Raw genomic sequence first — 23,219 nt, 5'->3', positions numbered from 1 at the left:
ACAAACAGTTAATGCAACCAGTTAGTCAAATTAGCTAATGCAAACAGCTAACCGCTAACAGCTAGTCAAACCAGCTATCAGCTAACAACTCCTAACCAAATAGCTAGTCAAACCAGCTATCAGCTATCATCTTATTATTCGTCCATTTTAACTCTCTGGGAGTCTCAGGTGTCAAGAATCTTAATGCTTTAAACAGACTTTTATTGCCGAGTACCAAACAAGCCGCAACGATTATTTAACAAAAACATTTAATAATAAAAAAAAGGAAAAACAAAGAGAAACCCCCAAAAAACAATCCGAACGTTAAAATCGGTTCTCTCTTTCCTCCTCCCTCCACTCTCGTTCCCCTCTCTGTCTCTCTCTCTTCCCCCTTTTCCCCTCCATATTTCTCCCTCTTTCTCTCAGCAACAATTATAAACTCAAATCCAAATCCAACAACCCAAAAACCTAAGTGAAAAATTCACCCACTTTCCAATAAACATCTCGTAGAATTTCAGGATTACAACAATTGAGGCGAATTCTTCAATGAGAAAACTGAACATTTCTCTGCTTGCTTCATCAACAATGGCGTAATTCCCAGATTCCAGTAAAGAGAGAAAACACCATCACACCAGTTCCAAGAACAAGAAGAAGAGGAGAGAGAAAGTTGAATTTTTAAATCAATTGATATATATGGCGGCGATGGTTCCTGAAAGATCGAGAACCCTCCATAACTTCTCCTTACCACCTCGCTTAAACTGGGGTACTCAGAGACTCCTTCGCTGTGCCAAACTCTCCAACAGCAACAATCCTTCTTCCTCAAATGACGCCGTTTCCGATTCCGCCGCCGCCACCGCCGCCGACCGCAAACGTCGCAACGCGTTGTTTCGATCCCCGCCGCCGCCATCGATCCTCCGCGGCGAGGTGGATAACCAAATTGAGGTAATTAGAGAAAAGATCATGCTCGATCTTCGCTCTGAAGTCGACAAAATCCACGCCACTTATTTAAGCAATTCCGATTTTCCCCCTCCGCGTCCGCCAGAATCACGGCCGTGGAATCTCCGGACTCGCAGGTCTCCTGCAACCGTTGAGGTTTCTCCGGCTTTGATGCCGGCGGATGTTTGCGTCTCCAGTGGCGATGGCGGGAGAGCGAAGTTTTCGGTGCCGTTATCAAGGCAAGAAATTGAGGATGATTTCGTTGAGATGATCGGTAGAAGACCTCCCCGGAAACCCAAGAAACGCCCTCGTTATGTTCAGAAACAATTGGATGTAAGTTGAATTTTCCCTTTATTTTAAAATTTCCAATTTTTTTCAATTTTTGCGGGAAATTTGAATTCAATTTTGATTGAATTTTCGAGTTTTGAGTGTGCCTTTCTCTTGTTATGATGTTGCAGACACTTTTTCCGGGGTTATGGTTATCGGAGATTTCGCCGGATATGTATAAAGTTGATGTGAATCCAGAGCCTCCTAAGGTGTGAATGGTATATTTCTACTAATCGAATTGTTTGATCAAATGTGAAAATATTCTAATAGGATTAGTAATTTTTTCATTTAGTGTTGTTGGCGCTCATTTTGTAATTGAAATTGGATCAAAGTTATAAACTTTGATATTCAAATAACATTTTGATCCACATTTGACTTGGTAGATCTTAAAAAAAACATGAATTTCGCCATCAGGGAAATGTAATGTTTTGGTTCAATGCTTACGAATTGTGTTGGTTTGATTGAATGGGGTTTTGGATTTGGTGTTGCAGTGAAAATAAGGAGACGATCAGACAGGTGGCGACAGGCGTTTCAAGGTTGCTGGTCCATTGACATTGGTAAATTGTGATACTAGTAGATTTAGTATTACTGTAATTGTATTGGAATTATATAGTGGAGTAGTGTCTCAGTGTCAGTGGATCAGGGGGTTTAAGGCAGAATATGTTACAGTGAGTAGTAATTTTCCTGTATAGTTGGGCAGTTGGGAGTGTAATTAGAGCTGATATGTTAGTTTCTTTGGAGTGTACTTTTTATCGATCAATCAATATAATTGATATTGCTTCTCCTTACTCTTATCATGTTCTTCTTGTTGTTATCTCGTGTCTGTATCTCTCCTCAATCCTCATGCTTGAAAAGTCGATTTTTGAGGTGAACAGATTGTGGAACTGAGGTTTTGAGGGAATTTGAGGTAGAAAATGGTGGCAACAGAATTAAAGATCCACTCTTTTCTTCTTTTCTTCTAGTCTATCTACAATGTGATGTGATATGATAGGTAGTAAGTTCATATAGTGTAGTATCAGGTGAATCAAGCAGAAAGTGTTAGTAGTCTCTCTATAGCGGATCCGCGACAATCAAACATGGGTATGGACACTTGAACACTATTTTGGACCAAAATCATGCAATACTTTTCACAAAATAGCTGTGTCAGATACTTGGACACGTATACATGTCCGACATGGGTATCCGAGTCCGGGTAACGTAGCTTTTTATTCACAATATTGTTCGTTCATTATAATTGATGAAATGTTCCTCACAGTTTGTGTCACTTGAGATTGTTCTTTCATTTGTTGCTGCTTGTTCTCTCATGTTTGTAACCATCCTTGTGATTTGAAGGTCAATTTTTGAGGTGAAATTGTTTGCTGAACTGAGATACTCAGGGCCTCAGGGGGGGAGTTTGAGGGAGAGAATTATGATTAAAAGTGTAAAATCCAATCTCTTTTTCTATTTGAATGTCAGAAACTCTGAAGTTTGTTTCTAGTTCATCCTCAAATGTGCTGCAGCTTATCAGATACAGAGTATGCAGTAAGTTCATATTTGTAGTGTTTGTGAGACTTCTGGATTACCCGTCACAGGACCGTTTTTAGAGTGTCAATCTCATTATGCTCGAGTTCTTTTCTGCTTTCTGCAATTGCACACTTTGGTATATTTTAGTAGGAATGTTGTGACAAAAGCAAATCATGTAAGATTTTGGTTAACAAACTGTCTCATTTCTTCTGCTGTTTAATGTCTATACCAGAACGATTTGTTGCAATTGTTGGTTATTACTTATTAGGACATTATCTTTCAGGCTTCATACCTACATTGTTGTTCTTTGCTTATTCAAGCAATGTTTAGGCTCTGTTATGTTCATCTTATTTCTAATTATTTAAGTTCAAGTAAGATAAATTCAGAAAAAGAAGAGTTACCTAAGTACAAATTATTACTAAAATAAGTTTTGATAAGTTCATCAAATACGTGGAAATCAGGTGCGTTCATTAGTTGCCACTTTCTTCCTAATGGCCCGACTTATGCTTCCTAGTCAGGGACGAAGCTACGTTGGGGCCGAATGGGGCCGCGACACTTGTCACAAATCAGAGAGTATCTATATATTTTTATTACTAGTAACTATAGACAATGATATTTGGTTTGCTGTAGTGGTTGAATAGTATGAAGCTTTTCCCAAAAGGTCCGGGGTTTGAGGGTCTATGTTATATATTTCGCTTACTTTCTAGTTTCTATCTCTCGGATTACATATTTCTCTACATTTTTCTTTACTTCTTTCCTTCCCTTTTTTTTCGGCTCTTCGTTCAAATATTATTTTTCCTTCGCCATTTCTTTCACAAAAAATACTTGTAAAAAAGTAACCTTTTTTATAGCAAATTTATAAAAATTATCTATCTTAAAATCATTTTTTTATTTTCTTTATTATTTTAACTTAATATGTATATTATTTTCGATTTACAAAAAATTAACTAAATTGTTCGGCCCTCGTCAAGATGAGTTCCTGTCTTCATCCCTGTTCCTGATTATTCCGATTGTTAGCGAACTTGACTGAACTTGTAGAAAATTTCTCAAGTCTAAAGATTAGGCTTGTCATGGACTCATGGTCACATCAAATTGGTTGTATGTGAAGTGGTTGGTGGTGTAGGCGGTAGTTTTATTTTTATTTTTTGACAGCCACACAAATAAACTTATTAAGGTCAGTAGACTAATGGTTTTTGTTGCTCATGATCTTGCCTCGTAGGCGGTAGTTCCGGTAGAGCATGTTCGAGTTTCCAAAATATGAAATTTCCCACTTGATGTGATCATTGTCATACTGTTCAACAGGAAAATGGAAAGTTTGTGACTTTGTGTTTTGTTGTTTTCAATAAAAAGGGAAAATAAGTTCTTACTATGATCCTTCATTCCTCCAATTTGGGTTCACTCAGCCCGGCCCATTTATCCTATAGCGAAAGTTGTGGCCCATATATTCTTTTTGTCAAGTAATATTCGATTCATATAATGCTTTAAATTTCTTTTGATCGTCTTCGTTCAATAGCTTGGTAGTTGGTAACTTGGTACCATTAGTCCTGTAGGGGTGGTGCCTATGTTGCTCCCAGGACTCTGCAGCAGGAAACAATGAAGAATGGTAAGTCATATATCATCATCTTTGTTAATGAACTAACTAATGGTAAGCAATATATATAACAACCATGTTGATGAATTATCATCTTCAAACAAGTATATATCACAAACATCATGATACAAGTCTATCCCAAGATTCTAACAATCTGTCTTATCAACGATTTAAAATCCGTTATCAATAGGGGGCATTGTTATAAGTCTATGACAACAGTTTAATTACAGGATTTAGACAACAGTGGTGAGAACCCGTTGCCCTAAATAACTACGGCAAACCTTTTAAAGGCAATGGTGCTAATTTTGTCTTAATTTTGACGGCCTAGTGTTTCGCTATGCAAGGACTCTGGCTTCAGACATTGGAGATTCGCTGTAGTCTTTTTACTAATACTAATGTTTGTGATCCTGTATGGAGCCATATTCATCCCTAGTTCACTGCTTCTATTGTCATAAAGTATGTAATTTTCGTCCCATGCTGATGGTTGACACCGGTGTTACATAAACTATGCTAAAACTTACAAGGGTAAGTAAGCCACCACGATGCACCCTGCTCAGTGCTCAGTCGTCTTACCCATGTGGCCTGACATGACATTAATTACCCAACATTCTCCAATAAAAGTAACGCCATTAATTGGTAGTGCAACACTTAAATCTAGATTAACTATTTTGCCTTTTTTTAGGAAAAGGCTACATGTACTCCTAGAGTACAAGAGCCTTTTGTACACCACCTATAATATATTGACAACACATCAATCCCACTAAAAACTGAGGGGGAAAACAAAACTAAAACAAAGTTTTTGGGCGGTATTTTTTTCCATCAATTGCGCCATGAGACATTTGTTGAGCGGAATAATTTGGTTGAGCGCTAAACATTGCGCTACAGCAAATTGTAAATAGTATTTATCTCCTTCAACCTTTCATCTTCTTCAATTTTCTTTTCCACCATTAATAACCAGGAAAGCTTCCATTTCTGTCACTATAGGTAAAAAAATTCACAATTTTTTTTATTTTATCTTCATTTACACGAGTAATTCTTGAATGGTTTTCGAATGGTAATGATTTCGTGTGTTTACTCAACGTTTGTAGTATATAAATTGGATATTTCATTAAAAAACTTACCTTTGTGATTATTGCACACAACCTGTTTGATGAAATTACCAAAAGAGAGTTTTATTCATATTTTACACTCATTTGATTTTTTGTATCTTTATTTACATATTTTGGGTTTGGAAAACTCATTTGATTAAATTTGAGCGAAGATGGATGAGGTTGTTCAAGGTTCTCAATTTCTACCATTTCAGTATCAAATATGACAAACAAGAGCGCGGAGATTGGGTCTGCTATGGGCTCTCATAAGATGTTTATTTATTTCTTTCCCTTACAATGCGATTTCTTAAATGGAGGGCTGACATCATGATTCTATAGAAATTGCGAGTGATACATGATAAACTTTTGAGCAGGAAGATTGAAGAACCAAGGTTAGACATCATGAGGGGTAGAGTGTGGTTGCTGCTTTTACTGATTGAACCCGATTTTAATTAGATAGAAGTTGATTTTTACAAATTAATTTGTAAGTTGAAAGTTGGTTGAACATGTCTCTTAATCACTTGCACATGTGGGGTTAATACATCTCCAAATGAAGTGGTTGCAGCATTCATAATTCCTGGTTTGATTGTCCAGCTTCAAGGTTGTTATGAACAGATTAAGTTATGAATCATCTTAACTTAATCTGTTTATTCTTCATATTAAGGTTGTTGTCTCCCACCTCCAGTATGTAGTGAGCATTTTTTGACATAACATGTGTCTGCAGCTCTTGGAGAAACCAAACCAAAATATAGATTAAAGGGATTTCAGTTGTCTGCAGCTCTTATGTGTTGATACCTCTTGCCACAATAGTACCTACTAGGCTACTACATACACTACTTAAACATTTATCCTATTTGCGCACACCCGATCAAATCCTTACAAACTTTTAACTAAAGATTTATAGGATCATTTCTTATAAGGAAATCAAAACACTAGGTGTATTTTTTCAACTTTAACTATGATTTTATGGCAACTCGTTAGTTTTATGGAGATTATTTGAATATTTATTGTCCCCATGGTCAAAGGGATATATTGATAATATGATTGTATTTTTTAATATATTTATATTGGTATAAAAAAACAAGGACTAATAATAGAATATAACGATACCAAGAAATAATTAATCATCTCGAAGGTGATTTTTCATGACGTATGTTTAACGTTTTATAATATTTACAATCTCCAAAAATTAATAATGTGTATGTTGTAAATAACTTGTTTTATTCGTAACTTCGAAAAGTAATATGTTGTGTACACATTATGTATATTGTACTTGGTGTAATTGTCCAAATGAGATATGTATCTCCTAATATTTTTATGGGCATGTTATAATATAAGTTGTTTACATCTTTTGTAGCACAAAATGACGATCCACCACCATGATAGAAAAATTAAGCTGCTTGAGTTTCTGATAAATCATATTTATATAGGGTATTTTAGGCGCATTTAGGGTGCATTTCTAAGAATTCGTCTCACTTTAGTTGCATTTAGAGTCGCATTTGCATAAGTTGTCGTTATCGTACTCTGTTACGCCCCGTTTGTGTTTTCTTCAATATTTTAGGTGATTTTATGATCATTTGGATGCTTTCGGAGTTTCCAAAGTTGATTTGGATGATGAACGGATGGGATGTTGACTTGACGATCATTACATATCTCTAGGAATAATTTTGAGTCAACAACAAAGCTAAACGTTATTTTTCTAAGCATCAAAAAACGGACAAGTGTTCACTCTTTTGATGATATCTCAAGTTCTACATATCGGAATGAGACGATTTTGATTGGGCTAGAAAGTAGACTTAAAGAGCTTTCCAATGATAGGTCACACGTCCCTAGGGGCATTGTAGAACGAGATTATGACATAAACAAATGTGACGCGACTGTGAGATGCGCTCACAGCCCACAACGCTGCGCCCTCATCTCAAAACGCTGCGCCCACAGCCCCTAGCCGCGAGGTACCTGATCGCGCTGCGCCCACATCACTGCCTCACTAGCATTGCCAAGCGCCTGACCTGCCCACAACACATTGTTGCGCCCACAGCGCACACCTTTCCCTCGCTGCGCCCACAGCAAGGCCACAACGCACTCACGCCTACATTACTTAGGACGTGGTGCGTGGCCTCGTGCTACAGACGTTATCGTCGTCTCGCTTAGTCATCGTTCATCGGCCAATCATTGACGACTTCTACTTTATTTTCTTATTTTCTTATATTTACTTTTTATTTTAGAAAATAGAAAACTATAAATACTTGAAGGGAATTATTTTTCCCTCATGCTTTTATTTTCCTATAATTCTTTTTACGTTCTTTTTCTCTCCTTTCATGAACCCTAATTTTTCTTGATACTCCATTGATGTAAATCTTTGAGGTATTATTTTTTTATCTCTTTATTTTGTTTATTGCTTTTAATTATGTTTTCATTGTTAGATTTAATTTTCATAATTTATTTCATGATTGAGTAGTTTCCTTTCTAGGGTTTGGGAATCCATGTTTATATGATGAATCTTTATTATTGTTGATGGTTTGATTATTCATTGATATTTCTGGTTGATTAGGTTTTATATTGTTAATCTTTGCAATCTGATCAATTGTTTGATTAAATTATGCTAATGAGATTTAGAATCGAAAGATCGAATTTTAGAGGCTTACCTACAACTAGCAATTCTGATTATGTTAGCGACCGTACTGCATATGTTGAATTGAGAGCGTTAAGACCCGACCGTAGGATTAACTCGTGCTCTAGATACTCTGAATACTTGAATTTTTGATGATGTTTTGATTTATTTTGAACTATAAACATGGTGAACCATTGCCCCAGATCTTTTAATTTGTTTTCCTTTTTATTTTAGTTTAAACCCTCAATCCTAAATTTCGTGACATTATTAGTTTCACCGTACTTTGAAAGCTAGATTTAAATAGCCATCTCTCTGTGGATTCGACCCTACTTACCCTACTACATTGTTAGGAGGATTCTTTAGGATTTTATTTTTGACAGGTGTACGACAACCTATCAAATCTTGGCGCCGTTGCCGGGGAGACGGCTAGATTCTATTAGTTTTAGTTTGATTATTTGAACTGTTTCCATTGTCTCATTGGAACTCTCAGTTCCAATTGAGGCAAATCTCACTGCGTTTTCTTTCGTTGTTGTTTATGCCCAGGTCTGCCAGAACGGGTACCTTGGTTCCTCCCGATCCGGATCTTAGAAAGACCCTTCGTCAACTAAAAAAGCAACAGAAAAAGAAGAAGCAGTCAGGGTCCCAAGACTCACAGACTCCACCGAGTCACACGATGTCTAAATCCCTGAAATCATATGGGGTTCCTTCCTCGAATAGTGTTCCGACTGGGCTCACAATGCCAACTATTGATGCAGTCAACTTTGAGATCAAGCCCACTCTAATCTCCATGGTCTCACAAAGTCAATATGGTGGCCATCCATCTGAGGAACCCACCAACCATTTGCAGAGGTTTAACCAACTGTGTGGTACTATCAAGCATCAAGGGGTCACTCAAGACCAATTGAAAGTCATGTTGTTTGGTTTTATCCTTCGTGATAAGGCTCAGACATGGTTGAATGATGTCAAGGAGACAGAGTGGAGTGCTATTTCACAGGCCTTTCTAGAAGAATTCTTTCCACCCACCAAGACTGCTGAAATAAGGCATAAGCTGACTACATTCACTCAAGAACCTGGTGAATCACTTCGAGAAGCCTGGGATAGATTCAAGGCTTTGCAGCGATCGTGTCCGCATCACAACATTGAAAAATGGTTCTTGGTTCAGATTTTCTACCATGGTTTGCAAGATGAAACAAAGAACACGGTTGATTCTGCTGCTGGGGGTGTTTTTCTTGACAAAGAAGTGGATGCAGGTTATGATTTTCTTGCCAATTTAGCTGCCAACCATTACAGCACCACCAGATCCACATCTAAGAAGGGAAAATTGGATGTCGATGCTTATGCTCTATTGTCCTCACAAGTGGCAGCCTTGAACCTGAAGATCGATTCTTTGAAGGCTCCTCAGTCTGGTACTCCCCCAATGAGTATCAATGCTATGTCTAGTGTAGCTCCAGTGACAACTTCTTACTGCGAAGTATGTGGCATCCAAGGTCACTTTGGTCATGAGTGCTCTTATAGTTCGCAGGATACTACGCAAATGGAGCAAGTGAATGCTTTTCAACAGAGGCAACCCGATGACCCATATTGCAACTCATACAATCCAGGTTGGAGGAATCATCCAAATTTCTCATATCGGAGCAACAATGTTCAAAACCCTCAGCCCCAACAACAATGGTCACAACCACAATTCCATCCACCTCAGCCACATGTTGCCAGGCCTCCATTTCCACAAGGAGCCCAACATAATGCTCCCCCGGGGTTTAATAGACCCCCGCACCAAGGATATCAACAACCTCCTCCTCAGATCAATGCTACTCTAAAGCCTAACATGGGTGATCTGTATAAGCTCATAGCGAATATGCAGAAGACCTCTGAGATCGCTCAAAAGAATCACGATGAGAGCATAAAGGAGTTGAAGAATCAAAATAGAATGTTGGAAAACCAAGTTGCTCAACTCGCTGATACTTTGTCAAAAAGGCAAGCGGGAAAACTTCCAGGGCAATCTACTTCATCTCGAGATCACACTAGAGAGAGTGCTTGTGCTATTGTTCTTCGGAGTGGTACTACATATGATGCCCCCTCGGTACCTACTAATTTTGCGGATCTCGAAAAGGGGAGAGAGGAGGCTAGAAGAAAGAAGGAAGAAGTCAAGGAGAAGGTTATTGATGATTCTCACCCTTTTGTTCCTCGATTGCCATTTCCTCATCGACAAAATAAGTCAAAGGGTGATCATCAGTCTAGTGAAGAGGCGTATGTTGAAAGAAATATTGTGGATGTAGAGGTCGAAACCCCGGGTGTTGAGGATGAAATAGAGGAGAAGGAGAGCGGCAAGGAGAAGGTTATTGATTCTCCCCCTTTTGCACCTACACTACCATTTCCTCACCGAATGCAGAAAACAAAGGTTGATCACCAATTCGGTAAGTTCTTGGCTATGGTCAAGAATCTTGAGGTAACGATTCCTTTCACTGATTTAATATCTCAGATTCCTATGTATGCAAAATATTTAAAGGAATTAATCACTAAGAAAAGGGATCTTGGTGGTGTAGACAGAGTGGCTCTAACTGAGGAGTGTAGTGCTATGTTACAAAAAAAGTCTCATCCTAAACTAAAGGACCCCGATAGTTTCTCCATCCCTTGTCATATAGGTGCTTTATTCATTGATAAGGCTCTATGTGATTTAGGTGCTAGTGTGTCTGTCATTCCCCTCTCTATTTATAAAAAGTTGAACATGGGAGAATTAAAATGTACCACCATTACTCTTCAAATGGCCGACCATTCTATTAAATACCCCTTAGGTGTTTTAGAAGAAGTCCCCGTGAGAGTAGGTAAATTCTATATTCCTGTAGACTTTGTTGTGCTTGACATAGTAGAGGACACCCAGATTCCAATAATCTTAGGAAGACCATTCCTTCATACTGCGGGGGCAGTTATTGATGTTAAGAAAGGGAAGCTAACCTTGACTGTAGGGGATGACAAGGTGGCCTTTAACCTGTCTCGTGTGATGAAAAGTCCAATGCAAGAAGTGTCTTGTTCTTTGAATACCTCTATTGATAAGTTGCCTCATTCCAGTTCTAGAAATCTTTCAAATATTGCACTTGGCTTGAAAGGGTTTGCAGGTGATGATGATCCTAGCGATGTAGTTGATGCTAGTCCAAAATTTGGAACAAGAGGTTCGGTACTCGATGGCACCGGGTTTGGTGCCCCTGATCGGTGAAGTTGTAAGTTTTCTCTTCCCCTCACTTTGGTTTTACTGTTGTGTTTTGTGCAGTGGGGACACTGCATCATTCTAGCTTGGGGGAGGGATATTCTATCCTTTATTGCTTTCTTAATTAGTGTAACTTTATCGCTTTTGTAGGTGTTGTACGCTTTGTACCATCCATTAGGGGTGGGAGTTTACGTGCAACGAAAAAAATGTACTGCTTTCCTAGTATTATTGATTAGTTTAGTTGTTTTTCTTTACTTGCATTGCATTCATATATCTTTATACCCAGGATAGTGAATTTGACTTTCAAACCATGTTTGGACTTTACTTGACTCTCTTGAGCTTCTCTTGAACTTAGCTATGATTCTGAAATTCAGTCGGTTGTGTTATACATTGATAACTGCTTGGCATTGTGTGAACCAATTGAATGGTATGCGGTAAGATGTTGGTCTTGTGTCAATAATAGCTAGCCAATTATCTTGTAGGTCACCTTACTATGTGTTAGTGTGATTGATGTGACTCGTTATCGCATGATTTTTGGCTTGAGCTCACGCATGCCGCGTATGACAGAGGCCATTCTTTTAGGAAGCCTTCAGACGAATTTAGAAACATCAGTTCCTGCCTTTCATACCCATGTTGTAGCCATGTCCTTTTATCGTTTTAACTCCACAAATTGATCCCTATTAGCCCCATTGGTTACTTGTCTCAAGTCTAGCTTGGGGGAGCTTTGGTGTTCATAATGGTTTCCTTGATGTTGATTGATTGGCACACTAAGACAATAGTTTGTGGTTCGAGGCTATGTTTGGATTTGTGGTTCGGAAATGGTGTGTATTATTGTTGGCACCCAAGCTTGTAACAGTTAGCATTAGATTTATTTATGTACTTTCGATTTCATTCTTTAGTTTCAAATTCATAAAAAAAAAAATAGAAAGAAAAAAAAAGAAAAAAAAAGAGCACAAAAGTCAAAGAAAAAAATATATGTGTTTTTCGTTTTTGTATGAAGTTTGAAAGCAGGGGAAGGGGAATGAAGAAAGGTCATTGGCATTATATTATGTTTTCCCCTTTGGTTATAACTTGGTTGATTGTTCGGGTTTCATGGTTCGATGGAGTTAGATTTTCGGCATTATCACGCCGACGCATATAGTTCACCTTTGCTCCCCAAGTTGGACCTTACTCTCACTTTTTCCCAAATTATACCCTACCCTTTATTTTTACCTAGCCCCATTACAAGCTTATTATAAAGACCTCTTGATCGGCATGTTTGTTTTGAGATTGAATGAAAATTGTTTCTTGCTATTGTCATCTTACCCCATGTTGCATCATATATTTATATTCTACAAGGTATGCGGCGACGACTAGCTTGATTAAGAACAATTTGTGGCTAAGCTTGGTTGTTTCAATTGTGGATCATGATGTTTCATGGTTCTATTTGTATCCGAGCTAAATTTCTGTCTCAGTAACTTTGTTTAATTGTTTGCCCGAGAGTTGAGTAGGTTAGTTCAGGTTCATTGAAAGTCATGTGCGTCTCATTTCTCTGTCTTCGGTTTAATGTTGCTTGGGGACAAGCAATAGTCTAGCTTGGGGGAATTTGATGAATCATATTTATATAGGGTATTTTAGGCGCATTTAGGGTGCATTTCTAAGAATTCATCTCACTTTAGTTGCATTTAGAGTCGCATTTGCATAAGTTGTCGTTATCGTACTCTGTTACGCCCCGTTTGTGTTTTCTTTAATATTTCAGGTGACTTTATGATCATTTGGATGCTTTCGGAGTTTCCAAAGTTGATTTGGATGATGAACGGATGGGATGTTGACTTGACGACCATTACATATCTCTAGGAATAATTTTGAGTCAACAACAAAGCTAAACGTTATTTTTCTAAGCATCAAAACGGACAAGTGTTCACTCTTTTGATGATATCTCAAGTTCTACATATCGGAATGAGACGATTTTGATTGGGCTAGAAAGTAGACTTAAAGAGCTTCCCAATGATAGGTCACACGTTCCTAGGGGCATTGTAGCACGAGATTATGACATAAAAAAATGTGACGCGACTGTGAGATGCGCTCACAGCCCACAACGCTGCGCCCTCATCTCAAAACGCTGCGCCCACAGCCCCTAGCCGCGAGGTACCTGATCGCGCTGCGCCCACATCACTCCCTCACTAGCATTGCCAAGCGCCTGACCTGCCCACAACACATTGTTGCGCCCACAGCGCACACCTTTCCCTCGCTGCGCCCACAGCAAGGCCACAACGCACTCACGCCTACATTACTTAGGACGTGGTGCGTGGCCTCGTGCTATAGACGTTATCGTCGTCTCGCTTAGTCATCGTTCATCGGCCAATCATTGACGACTTCTACTTTATTGTCTTATTTTCTTATATTTACTTTTTATTTTAGAAAATAGAAAACTATAAATACTTGAAGGGAATTATTTTTCCCTCATGCTTTTATTTTCCTATAATTCTTTTTACGTTCTTTTTCTCTCCTTTCATAAACCCTAATTTTACTTGATACTCCATTGATGTAAATCTTTGAGGTATTATTTTTTTATCTCTTTATTTTGTTTATTGCTTTTAATTATGTTTTCATTGTTAGATTTAATTTTCATAATTTATTTCATGATTGAGTAGTTTCCTTTCTAGGGTTTGGGAATCCATGTTTATATGATGAATCTTTATTATTGTTGATGGTTTGATTATTCATTGATATTTCTGGTTGATTAGGTTTTATATTGTTAATCTTTGCAATCTGATCAATTGTTTGATTAAATTATGCTAATGAGATTTAGAATCGAAAGATCGAATTTTAGAGGCTTACCTACAACTAGCAATTCTGATTATGTTAGCGACCGTACTGCATATGTTGAATTGAGAGCGTTAAGACCCGACCGTAGGATTAACTCGTGCTCTAGATACTCTGAATACTTGAATTGTTGATGATGTTTTGATTGATTTTGAACTATAAACATGGTGAACCATTGCCCCAGATCTTTTAATTTGTTTTTCTTTTATTTTAGTTTAAACCCTCAATCCTAAATTTCGTGACATTGTTAGTTTCACCGTATTTTGAAAGCTAGATTTAAATAGCCATCCCTCTGTGGATTCGACCCTACTTACCCTACTACATTGTTAGGAGGATTCGTTAGGATTTTATTTTTGACAGGTATACGACAACCTATCAGTTTCTAATCTCTTTGTGTAACCATTTTTGTATTAACTTTGACAATATATGATTATGTAGGGTCATTTCACTTTTAGAGAAATCAAACCTAAATAAACTCAAATAAAATAAGGATGATGTGCTAATAACCCCTTGCACAGCCGTCACTATTACACTGCTTGAACTTTTATCTTATTTGTGTGCCCGTGTTCGCATACTAACAAGAGCAAAACAAATTTTCTTTTTGAACTTTTAACAAAGGCTTTTGGCCGGAATTATTTCAGTTATAAGGAAATCAAAACGTTGGATTTTTATGATATACACAAGAGCTAATAATAGAATATAGTGATACAAAAAATAGTTAACGGTTGAAGGTGCTTTTTAATAACGTATTTTTTAACCTTAACAATATTTACGATCTCCAATTAATACTCCGTATGTTGTAAATAAATCATTTCGAACGTAACTTCGAAAACTAATTTATGTTGTATATAACGTAACTTCGAAAATTAATATGTTGTGTATAAGTTATGTAGATGTTTTGGTGGTAATTGTCCAAATGAGATATGTAAATCCTAATATTTTTATGAGAATGTTAATAATCTAAGTTGTTTAGATCTTCTATAAAATAAAATGACGACCCACCACCAAGATAGAAAAAGTATGATGGTTGAGTTTCTAATCTATTTGCAAAACAACTATTTTTTTTAAGAACTTTGATAATATATGATTATATAGGATCATTTCACCTTTAAAGAAATCATACATAAATAAATAAATAAACTCAATTAAATAGATTAAAGGAATTTTTGTTGCAAAAAATGATGTGTTGATACCCCTTGCTCATACCTGTGATACAAATAATTTTTACCTTTTAACTAAGATTTTATGGGATCATTTCGGTTATAAGGAAATCAAAACATTATATGTATTTTTTCAACTTTAACTATGATTTTATGAAATTTTCGTTACTTTTATGGGGACTAACAAGATATTTATTGTCCCCATTATCAAAGGGATTGGAATTATAAATTTGGTTATATTTTATAATTAATTTATATTTATGATTACACAAGGGCTAATAACAAAATATATAATGATACCAGAAATTTGGTTACGATCTCAAAGGTGATTTTCTATGACGTAAATTTAACCCTTTATAATATTTAGAAAATATTTTTTACGATCTCTAAATATTAATATGTTGTAAATAAATTGTTTAGAAGTTAAATTCGAAAGTTAATATCTTGTTCATAAGTTATGTAGATTGTATGTGGCGTATAATTCTCCAAATAAGATACTGAACTTCTAATATTTCCTAAAAACTGAAATAATCCTATAAATTAATAGTCAACGTTACAAAATTATTGATTTTCTTCTTGTTAGGATCCGAACACGGATGCTCGCAATTAGATTAGTGGTTCAAGCAACTTTAATTTGTAATTAAATTAGGGGTATCAGCACATTCGTAATTACAACATATTTGTTTTAATCTATTCTTGTGTAGACTGATTATGATTTTAGTATATTTTTTAATTTTCTTAAAACTGAAACCATAATTTCGCAGTCAAAATAAAAAAAAAAAAACTTTTTTTCCAAAACATGAAATGATCCCATAAATTCATACTCAAGAAAAAAAATTGTTCTTGTCTAGATTCATACACAATTACAAGTAAATAGACTAGAAGCTCAAACAACGTTATAGTGACTATTATGACAAGTGGGCGCCCCATCCTCAATTGCAACATAAATTCTTTTGATATATCCCAATGTAGATTGAGTATGAATTTAGTTTAATTTTTTTATTTCTTTAAAACTATATTTTGTGATTCACTCAAAATTTAAATGATCCTGTAAAATCATATTAGATCCCTTAAATCACAATTAAAGATAAAATAAAAAAGAATCAATATTCCATCGAAGATGAAGAAAAGAAGTACGATTTTGTAACATTGTTTCCAAGTTTGTCAAATCTGAATTTCAATTAGGATTAAAGATTGTTAATTTATTAAATTTTATTTTTAATTGGGATTAAATACTGTTCATTTATTAATCCAAATTTAATTTGGGATATCACAAATTGCAAATTTATTAAATGTGGAATTAACTTTAAGTTTCTCAATTACAACCCGCCCAAATCTCCGGCGTCATATATTGTTTATTATGATTCCGTAAATACTAAAAAGAAAGCATAAAAAGTATAGAAACATAAAACAACAATTGCACAAAGGACAAAAAAAAAGCCACATATAAAGGATCGAACGCATGTCTAGGCAGTGTAAAGATGACCATATAAACTTCGTTTTAACCAGTTTGGCAAGGGGTATCAGCACATCCATTTGTGCTAGAAAATATATAATATATTTGAGATTTTGAGAATAAGGTTTTATAAGCAGCGAATGTTTAGATTTCATAATAAATAAAATGATCCCACATATTAAAATACATACTAATGAAATTTAATTTTCATTAAAAAAACATACGGAGTAATTCCTAGTAAAAATATAATAAAAAAGCGTTTTCTTCCAATAACCCTTTATTGAATTAGGACCGAATATTCAGTGTTTAAAAAATCACCTTTTGATTTCCTTAAAGTTAAAAAGATCCCGTAAAATCTTATTCATAGTTAAAATGAAGACAAAACGTTGCTCCAAGGATTCGAACACGCCACGCAGGCTGAAGGAAATATAGGAAGCATTGCAGTGACCATTGTAGCAAGGGGTATCAGCACATACAATATTGTAACGTTATTTTATTTATCTATTTGAATGAGAACAGTTCATTTTTTTTTCTAGAAAACGAATATGATCCCTTAATTTCAAATTTACAATTTGTTAATTTACGAAATCATAAATTAAGTCAGTGTTTAAAAAATCACCTTTTGATTTCCTTAAAGTTAAAAAGATCCCGTAAATTCTAATTCAGAGTTAAAATGAAAAAAAGATTGTTGATATCAGGGATCGAACACGCCACGCGGGCTGAAAGAAATATAGGAAGCATTGCAGTGACCATTGAGGCAAGGGGTATCAGCACATAACCTTTGGTAAAGTAAATTATTTTATCTATGGCTGCCATAATTGTATTAGAATCACTTTATTTGATTCTATAAAATAAATGACCCCGTATATTCAATTTACCTTGATTTCATTATTTTTCAAATGATCCCGTTAAATCAAAGGCATATAAAAAAAAGATTGAAGAACTTTAAGATCTAGGTTATTCATCTGGGTTCCCAACTCGCCGCCTACTTACTCACTGGCCGCCTTACCATGACCGTCGTCACCACCCTCAACAAACCTCCCTTCTCTTTCGAATCTCTTATTTCTTTTTCCTTCTAATATTACCCCTCATACCCTAGATTCCGCCCGGAAATAAGAACACCAACGACCCACCGCCGTCGTGGTTTGACTCCAACAACCGCCCTTGGGTCGAAGACCACAACCGCCAAAACCCTAAACCGTAAATCTGGGTTCATAAATCTGGGTTTATGAACAACATGAAGAACATGAGAAAATCAAAGTTTAATTACAAAAAATTTAATTCAAGGAAGAACGTGAAGAAAGGAAGAATATGAAAAACAGAAGAAAATCAAACCCAAGGATCACGAAGAACGGGAGAGACTATTTCTGAGAATGGATGAAAAAAATTCAACCCAAAAATATGTTTTCTCTCTCCTATTGAAAAAAAATTCTGAAAAAAAAATAATGCATTAATTAAGTTTATTGTAATCTGTGTAAAATTTGAAATTCAAATTTGAAATTAAATTTGAAAATTTGGGAAATTTTAAAAAAGGAGGGCATCTTTAAAGATGCCATTTCATCCAATGAATGGCATGGAGTACAAGATTCCATGTACTCTAGAAGTACATGTAGCACCATCCCTTTTTTTAAAACCCAACAAACCAGGACTACCGGTACGATTGCATGATATATTATATTTTGTAATTAATTATTTTAATTGTTTTATTACTCATCCATATTAATAACAAAAATATCCTTCATATAACAAAGTCGGTAGATTTAAAATTGATACAGGAAAAGTTTAGAAAAATTATTGTTTTATTACTCATCCATAATGTTTAATTTCGAGCGTTTTGTTCTGCTCAATTTTTGTATGAATTTTGTAATTTACAAATTCATTAGAAATTGTTCCGGTGTTGAAACAATGGGCTTCGAATGAAGGTCATGTTCGGAGGATGGGGCTGACTCTCTCCTACGGCGCTGAAGTTCACTCGGTGGGAGAGAGCTCTCAGGTGCTTCTTGCTGGCATGGCCGGACCTCTGCCCTCTGAACACCACTAGGATGTCGTTCTTCTTTTGCCATGTGGCCTCGTAGACCCTCTTCTGGGGCTGCTCTTGCGGTTTTCCACCTGCGGCCTTTTCCTTTTCCTCCCTTCGGTCTAACAAGTACTCTTTTAGGTAGCCTCGGCGAACGAGGTCCTCAATGTTATCTTTCAGCGAGTTGCATTCCTCGGTGTAGTGACCGAAGTCATCATGGAACTCGCACCACTTGTTCTTGTTTCTCCGGTTCGGGTTGGATCTGAGCTTCCCTGGTAGCTTCCACTTCTCGTCGTTCTTGTGGAGGCTGAAAATTTCTTTTCGGGGTCGAGCGAGTGGAGTGTAGTTAGTGTATTTGGGTTGAAGTTCACCCCTTCTCCCATCTTTCTCCGGGCTCGCATCTCTTGCACCTACCTTCTCTTTCCCTTTTCTCGAGCTGCCCTCGGGCTTTCTCTGATTTGTTTTTGTGTCTCTTGGATCCGAAGATCCTTTTAATCTTGCAGCCGCTTTGTTGAACTCCTCGTTTTTTATGAACGCATCTGCCATTTGGAGCACGTCAGCTATTTTGGAAGGGTTTTTCATTGATAGTTTATCACGGAACTTCCCCTCCTGGAGTGCGTGCTTCAAAGCGAAGATTGCTACGTCTGGCTGCAGATTTGGTATGTTGGTTGATTCCTTCATGAATCTAGCCTTGAAGTCTCTTAGACTCTCGTCTCTTTCTTGTTGGATGGAGGTCAGTTCTGCGGTAGTTCGTTCGGGGCGATTGTTGCTCACAAACTGTACGCATAATCTCTTCTGCAATTTCTTCCAACTTCTAATCGATCCCTTCGGCAACGATCTAAACCACTCTCCCGCTACTCCGGTCAGCGTGGTTGGGAAGTACTTGCACCAACAAGCTTCGGAGTAGGGGCTCAGGAACATTTGCTGCTCATAGGAGATGACATGATCCCTCGGATCCGTGGTCCCGTTGTATGTCAGGTGTGCTGGAAGCCTAACCTTTGGGATTTCCTCCATGATCAGCTCATCCGTGAATGGGGAAGACGTTGGGGTCATGATTCTTTTCCCGAGTCTAGCCCTGATGCCTTCGCTTGCCGGGGTTCTGTTGTTAGAACGCTCGGGTGTGCGTCGAGGGCTAGGGGTTCGATCATGCCTCATGTCTCTTCTTCTCGATCGGCTACTGACCTCGGGTTGTTCGCTGGATCTACTCAATTCACCTACCTTGAATGGACCGAGGGCCTCAACCTGCAAAGTACCGAGCTTCGGATCCGAGTGTTAGGGGCGGTCGATTTGCTTTGGAGAGCTGTTGGAGTAGGTGCTGGCCTTGCAAACCAATCTGGCTGTTGTTGTGCCCTCTTTTGGGTATCCCATGTTCTTTCCATCCACCTCGACGTTAGGTGAGTTCCTGTCATAGGGGGAAGCTCTCGTTCGGGTCTGGAAACCTCTTCACTGGGCGGCTCGTTCAGCCGTCGCCTAGTTCTCCTTTCCACTCTGCGGTCTTTTTCCAGTCCCTGATCCTTCTCGTTGAAGAGGAAGTTCTGCATGATGGTCATGGCCGCGTTGAGTTCTTCCCGGGATGGGATTGGAGGTCTTGCGATCGTGGCGATTGTAGCTCTACTGGGCTGTGACCTCGCCACCGACTGCGGTTGCGCCTCTGCCTCAGATTCTGAATCTGTGTGGACTGTCATTTCGTCATCATTGTTGTTGACATTGTCGTTAACCATTTTCAAGGAAAAGATGGTTTGTGTTTTCAAGGCTTTGAAGTGTTCTTCCCCACAGATGACGCCAAATTATTCTGGTGTTGAAACAATGGGCTTCGAATGAAGGCCCTTCTGACTGTGTTGAAGACCTTGCTAGCTTGAATGAGTTGTGTCCGAATTCACCTGCACAATAACAAAGTTACTAGCCTCGGGGGTGTTTTCGAGCAAAGCCCCTCCGATGCCTAAGTAAGAACGATGCTCGGATTCTAGAGAGAAGTTCTCTAGAGAGTAGTCTTAAGGCGGTAAATTGGACGTACCTTGAGGTGTGAGCCTTGGCGGCTTATTTATAGTGTTTGTGTAATAAATTCCCATAGGTCATTTATTTCTATTGGGCCTTGGGCCTTTGTACGTGGCTGATCAGCCATGTTGAGTGGACAGTGGGTTTGATGTTGTTGTGTTGAGTCATTTGGGCTTTGGACTTAGTTGCCCAATTGGTATTCAATTGGGAGCCCAAACAGAGATTAAACATTATGGATGAGTAATAAAACAATAATTTCTAATGAATTTCTAAACTTTTCCTCAGGTCAACAATGACCAAAACTGAGCAGAAATCTATCAACTTTAATTTCGAGCAATAATTTCTAATGAATTTTTCTAAACTTTTCCTCAGGTCAACAATGACCAAAACTGAAAAACACATAACAACAAAAACTGATCCTCAAGCCAACACCCATCTGACTTAAACAACACCCTGTGAAGCTCCTTCTTTGAACTTAGCAATTGCAGGTAAGACCAGTAGACAACACCAAAATCAACTAAAATTACCAGGTGGTATGGAATAAAAATGAGAATCCAACAACATGCTACTAACCAACCAACAATAGAGCTTAACGACCATACAAAACCACCTGTAGTACCAAAGTAACAATGTGGAATATAAACTACAATGTTTATTCAATTTATTCCACTTTTCCATACAACTCAATCATCATTTGTACTTTATTCTACTTTTTCATGTACTATATTCTATTTTTCTTAAAATTCGTGTTTTTGGTCAAACGAGACTATAAATATGGGACGGAGGGAGTACTATATAAAGCCCCGATTCCAAGGACAAGGACATTCAATTCACACAATAACCACAATATTATATGTTGTGGGGTTTTTCCAATCAGTTGATGACGAGGAGGTTTCCGGTAGCCTGCGACACGATCTCCGCTCCGACCAGCAAAACAAGAATATTCCTTTCGGAATATTCCCTCCGATGCTTAAGTAAGTAAGGGTTTTTAGAGAGAGAAAGTAAAGAGAAGGAAGAGCAATTAATATATGTGGTTGTTTTGTGATTGTAACCCTTTTTCCTTGGGAATTGAGGCTTTATATAGTACTAGGTTTAGGGGAGAATAACCTAATATTCCCTCATATGATTGGCTGAGGTAGGAGGAGAGGACAAGTGTCCTTTCCCCTTTGCAGTTATTGGCCTATTAGGACATAAGTGGGCTTTTTGGGCTTTTGTGCCATCATAAGGTATTTACCAAGTATGCCATTTATGTATAGACATGAATACATATATTTATCCGTATATGAATACAAATACGTATACTCTTTGCTTACTTAGATGAGTACATACACTCCTGGTGATCAGACGAAAGGTTGCTTATGGGTATAATACGTGCCACGTACGTGTCACTACAAGAAAATAGGCATTTAGTGACGGAAAAATCGATCGCTAAATATCAAAATTCAGTCGCAAAACGTCTTTAGCGACGGATTTGTGACTGATTTGTTCCGTCACTAAAGGCCTGGTCGCAAAATTTTAACTGTCCCAGTTTTGCGACCGACAATATTATCAGTCACCATATGGTAACCACGGAATCTGTTTTTATTTGCTGACTGATTAGTGATCATCGCTATTTTGTGACCGGATCTTCTAGTTACTATGTAGCGACCGACACTTTATTAGTGCCTAATTTGTGATTTTTATTTCGTGGCACTGTAGTGACCGTATTACGCAGTCACAAATTAACAACCACCAATTTCGTGGCAATTTAGTGACCGTATCATGTGGTCACAAATTAACAACCAACTATCTCGTGATAGTTTAGTAACTGTATCTATAGTGACAAATTAACAACAAACGTTTAAGAAGTCGCTAAATTGGTACTAATAGGTACTGGCTAATTCCGTTGTAGTTTAGTGACTAAGTGATTTGAGTCGCTAAATTGGTACTAAATGTATTAGTTCCTATGTTGCAACTGAAGGAAATAATGCCCTTGGTCCAAGTATGCATTCTATGTTAAGTCTAATAAATGCGGTTCAGTATTAATTAACAAGTTAATAATTCAGTGAGATCAAGTGAGCTGAATGCCTAGCTAGAGGCCGCTTCAGTTCAAGTGGAATTAATGATATTAATCCACAGCTTACTCTTGACTGAACCCGTAGGGTCACACAAATAGTACGTAAACGGATCAAGTATTTAATGGCATTAAATACTCCATCTATGAATATTCGGAACCGACGGATCTTGGTTTCAGTGGGAGCTAAGATCGTCACAGGCAAGAAATGAATACTCCGGAAACGATGATATTGCCGGAAACGGAAATATGGATCGTATCGGAAATATGAATATTATCCAAGTCGTAGATGTTGCCGGAAACGGAAACATGGTACGTATCGGAAAATATTATTGGAAATGGAAATATTACCAGAATCGGAAATATTGCCGGAAACGGAAATATTGTCAGAATCGGAAATATTACCGGAATCGGAAAATAATTCCGGAAACGGAAATATTAAATATTTGTTCGAAACGGAAATTAATTCCGGAATCGGAAATATTAAATATTGTTC

At 37.4% G+C, this 23,219-nt stretch overlaps 1 protein-coding gene and 1 non-coding gene across 3 annotated transcripts; one reads left to right on the top strand and one right to left on the bottom strand.

The window, feature by feature from the left end:
• The first annotated feature begins 273 nt into the window (after positions 1-273).
• LOC110805532 (uncharacterized) lies at positions 274-2,030 on the top strand. 2 transcript variants are annotated; one of them, XM_022011151.2, is made up of 3 exons: positions 274-1,248; positions 1,374-1,451; positions 1,734-2,030. In XM_022011151.2, exons 1-3 carry the CDS (start codon positions 673-675, stop codon positions 1,734-1,736), a joined length of 657 nt encoding a protein of 218 aa, XP_021866843.1. In that variant the 5' UTR covers positions 274-672; the 3' UTR covers positions 1,737-2,030. The 2 variants fall into 2 exon arrangements, with proteins under 2 accessions (XP_021866843.1, XP_021866842.1); XM_022011150.2 differs by having other exon boundaries at positions 276-1,248; positions 1,374-1,460.
• A 7,039-nt stretch (positions 2,031-9,069) lies between these two features.
• Positions 9,070-9,175, bottom strand: LOC130468309 (small nucleolar RNA R71). The gene has a single exon (XR_008928705.1). It is a non-coding gene; the product is annotated as a small nucleolar RNA R71 (small nucleolar RNA).
• Positions 9,176-23,219: the final 14,044 nt, after the last annotated feature.

The sequence above is a fragment of the Spinacia oleracea genome, chromosome 2 (genome assembly GCF_020520425.1).
Source record: "Spinacia oleracea cultivar Varoflay chromosome 2, BTI_SOV_V1, whole genome shotgun sequence".
Classification (NCBI taxonomy): domain Eukaryota; kingdom Viridiplantae; phylum Streptophyta; class Magnoliopsida; order Caryophyllales; family Amaranthaceae; genus Spinacia; species Spinacia oleracea.
Note: the sequence above shows the minus strand (reverse complement) of the source record. Positions and strands in the feature narration are given on the sequence as shown.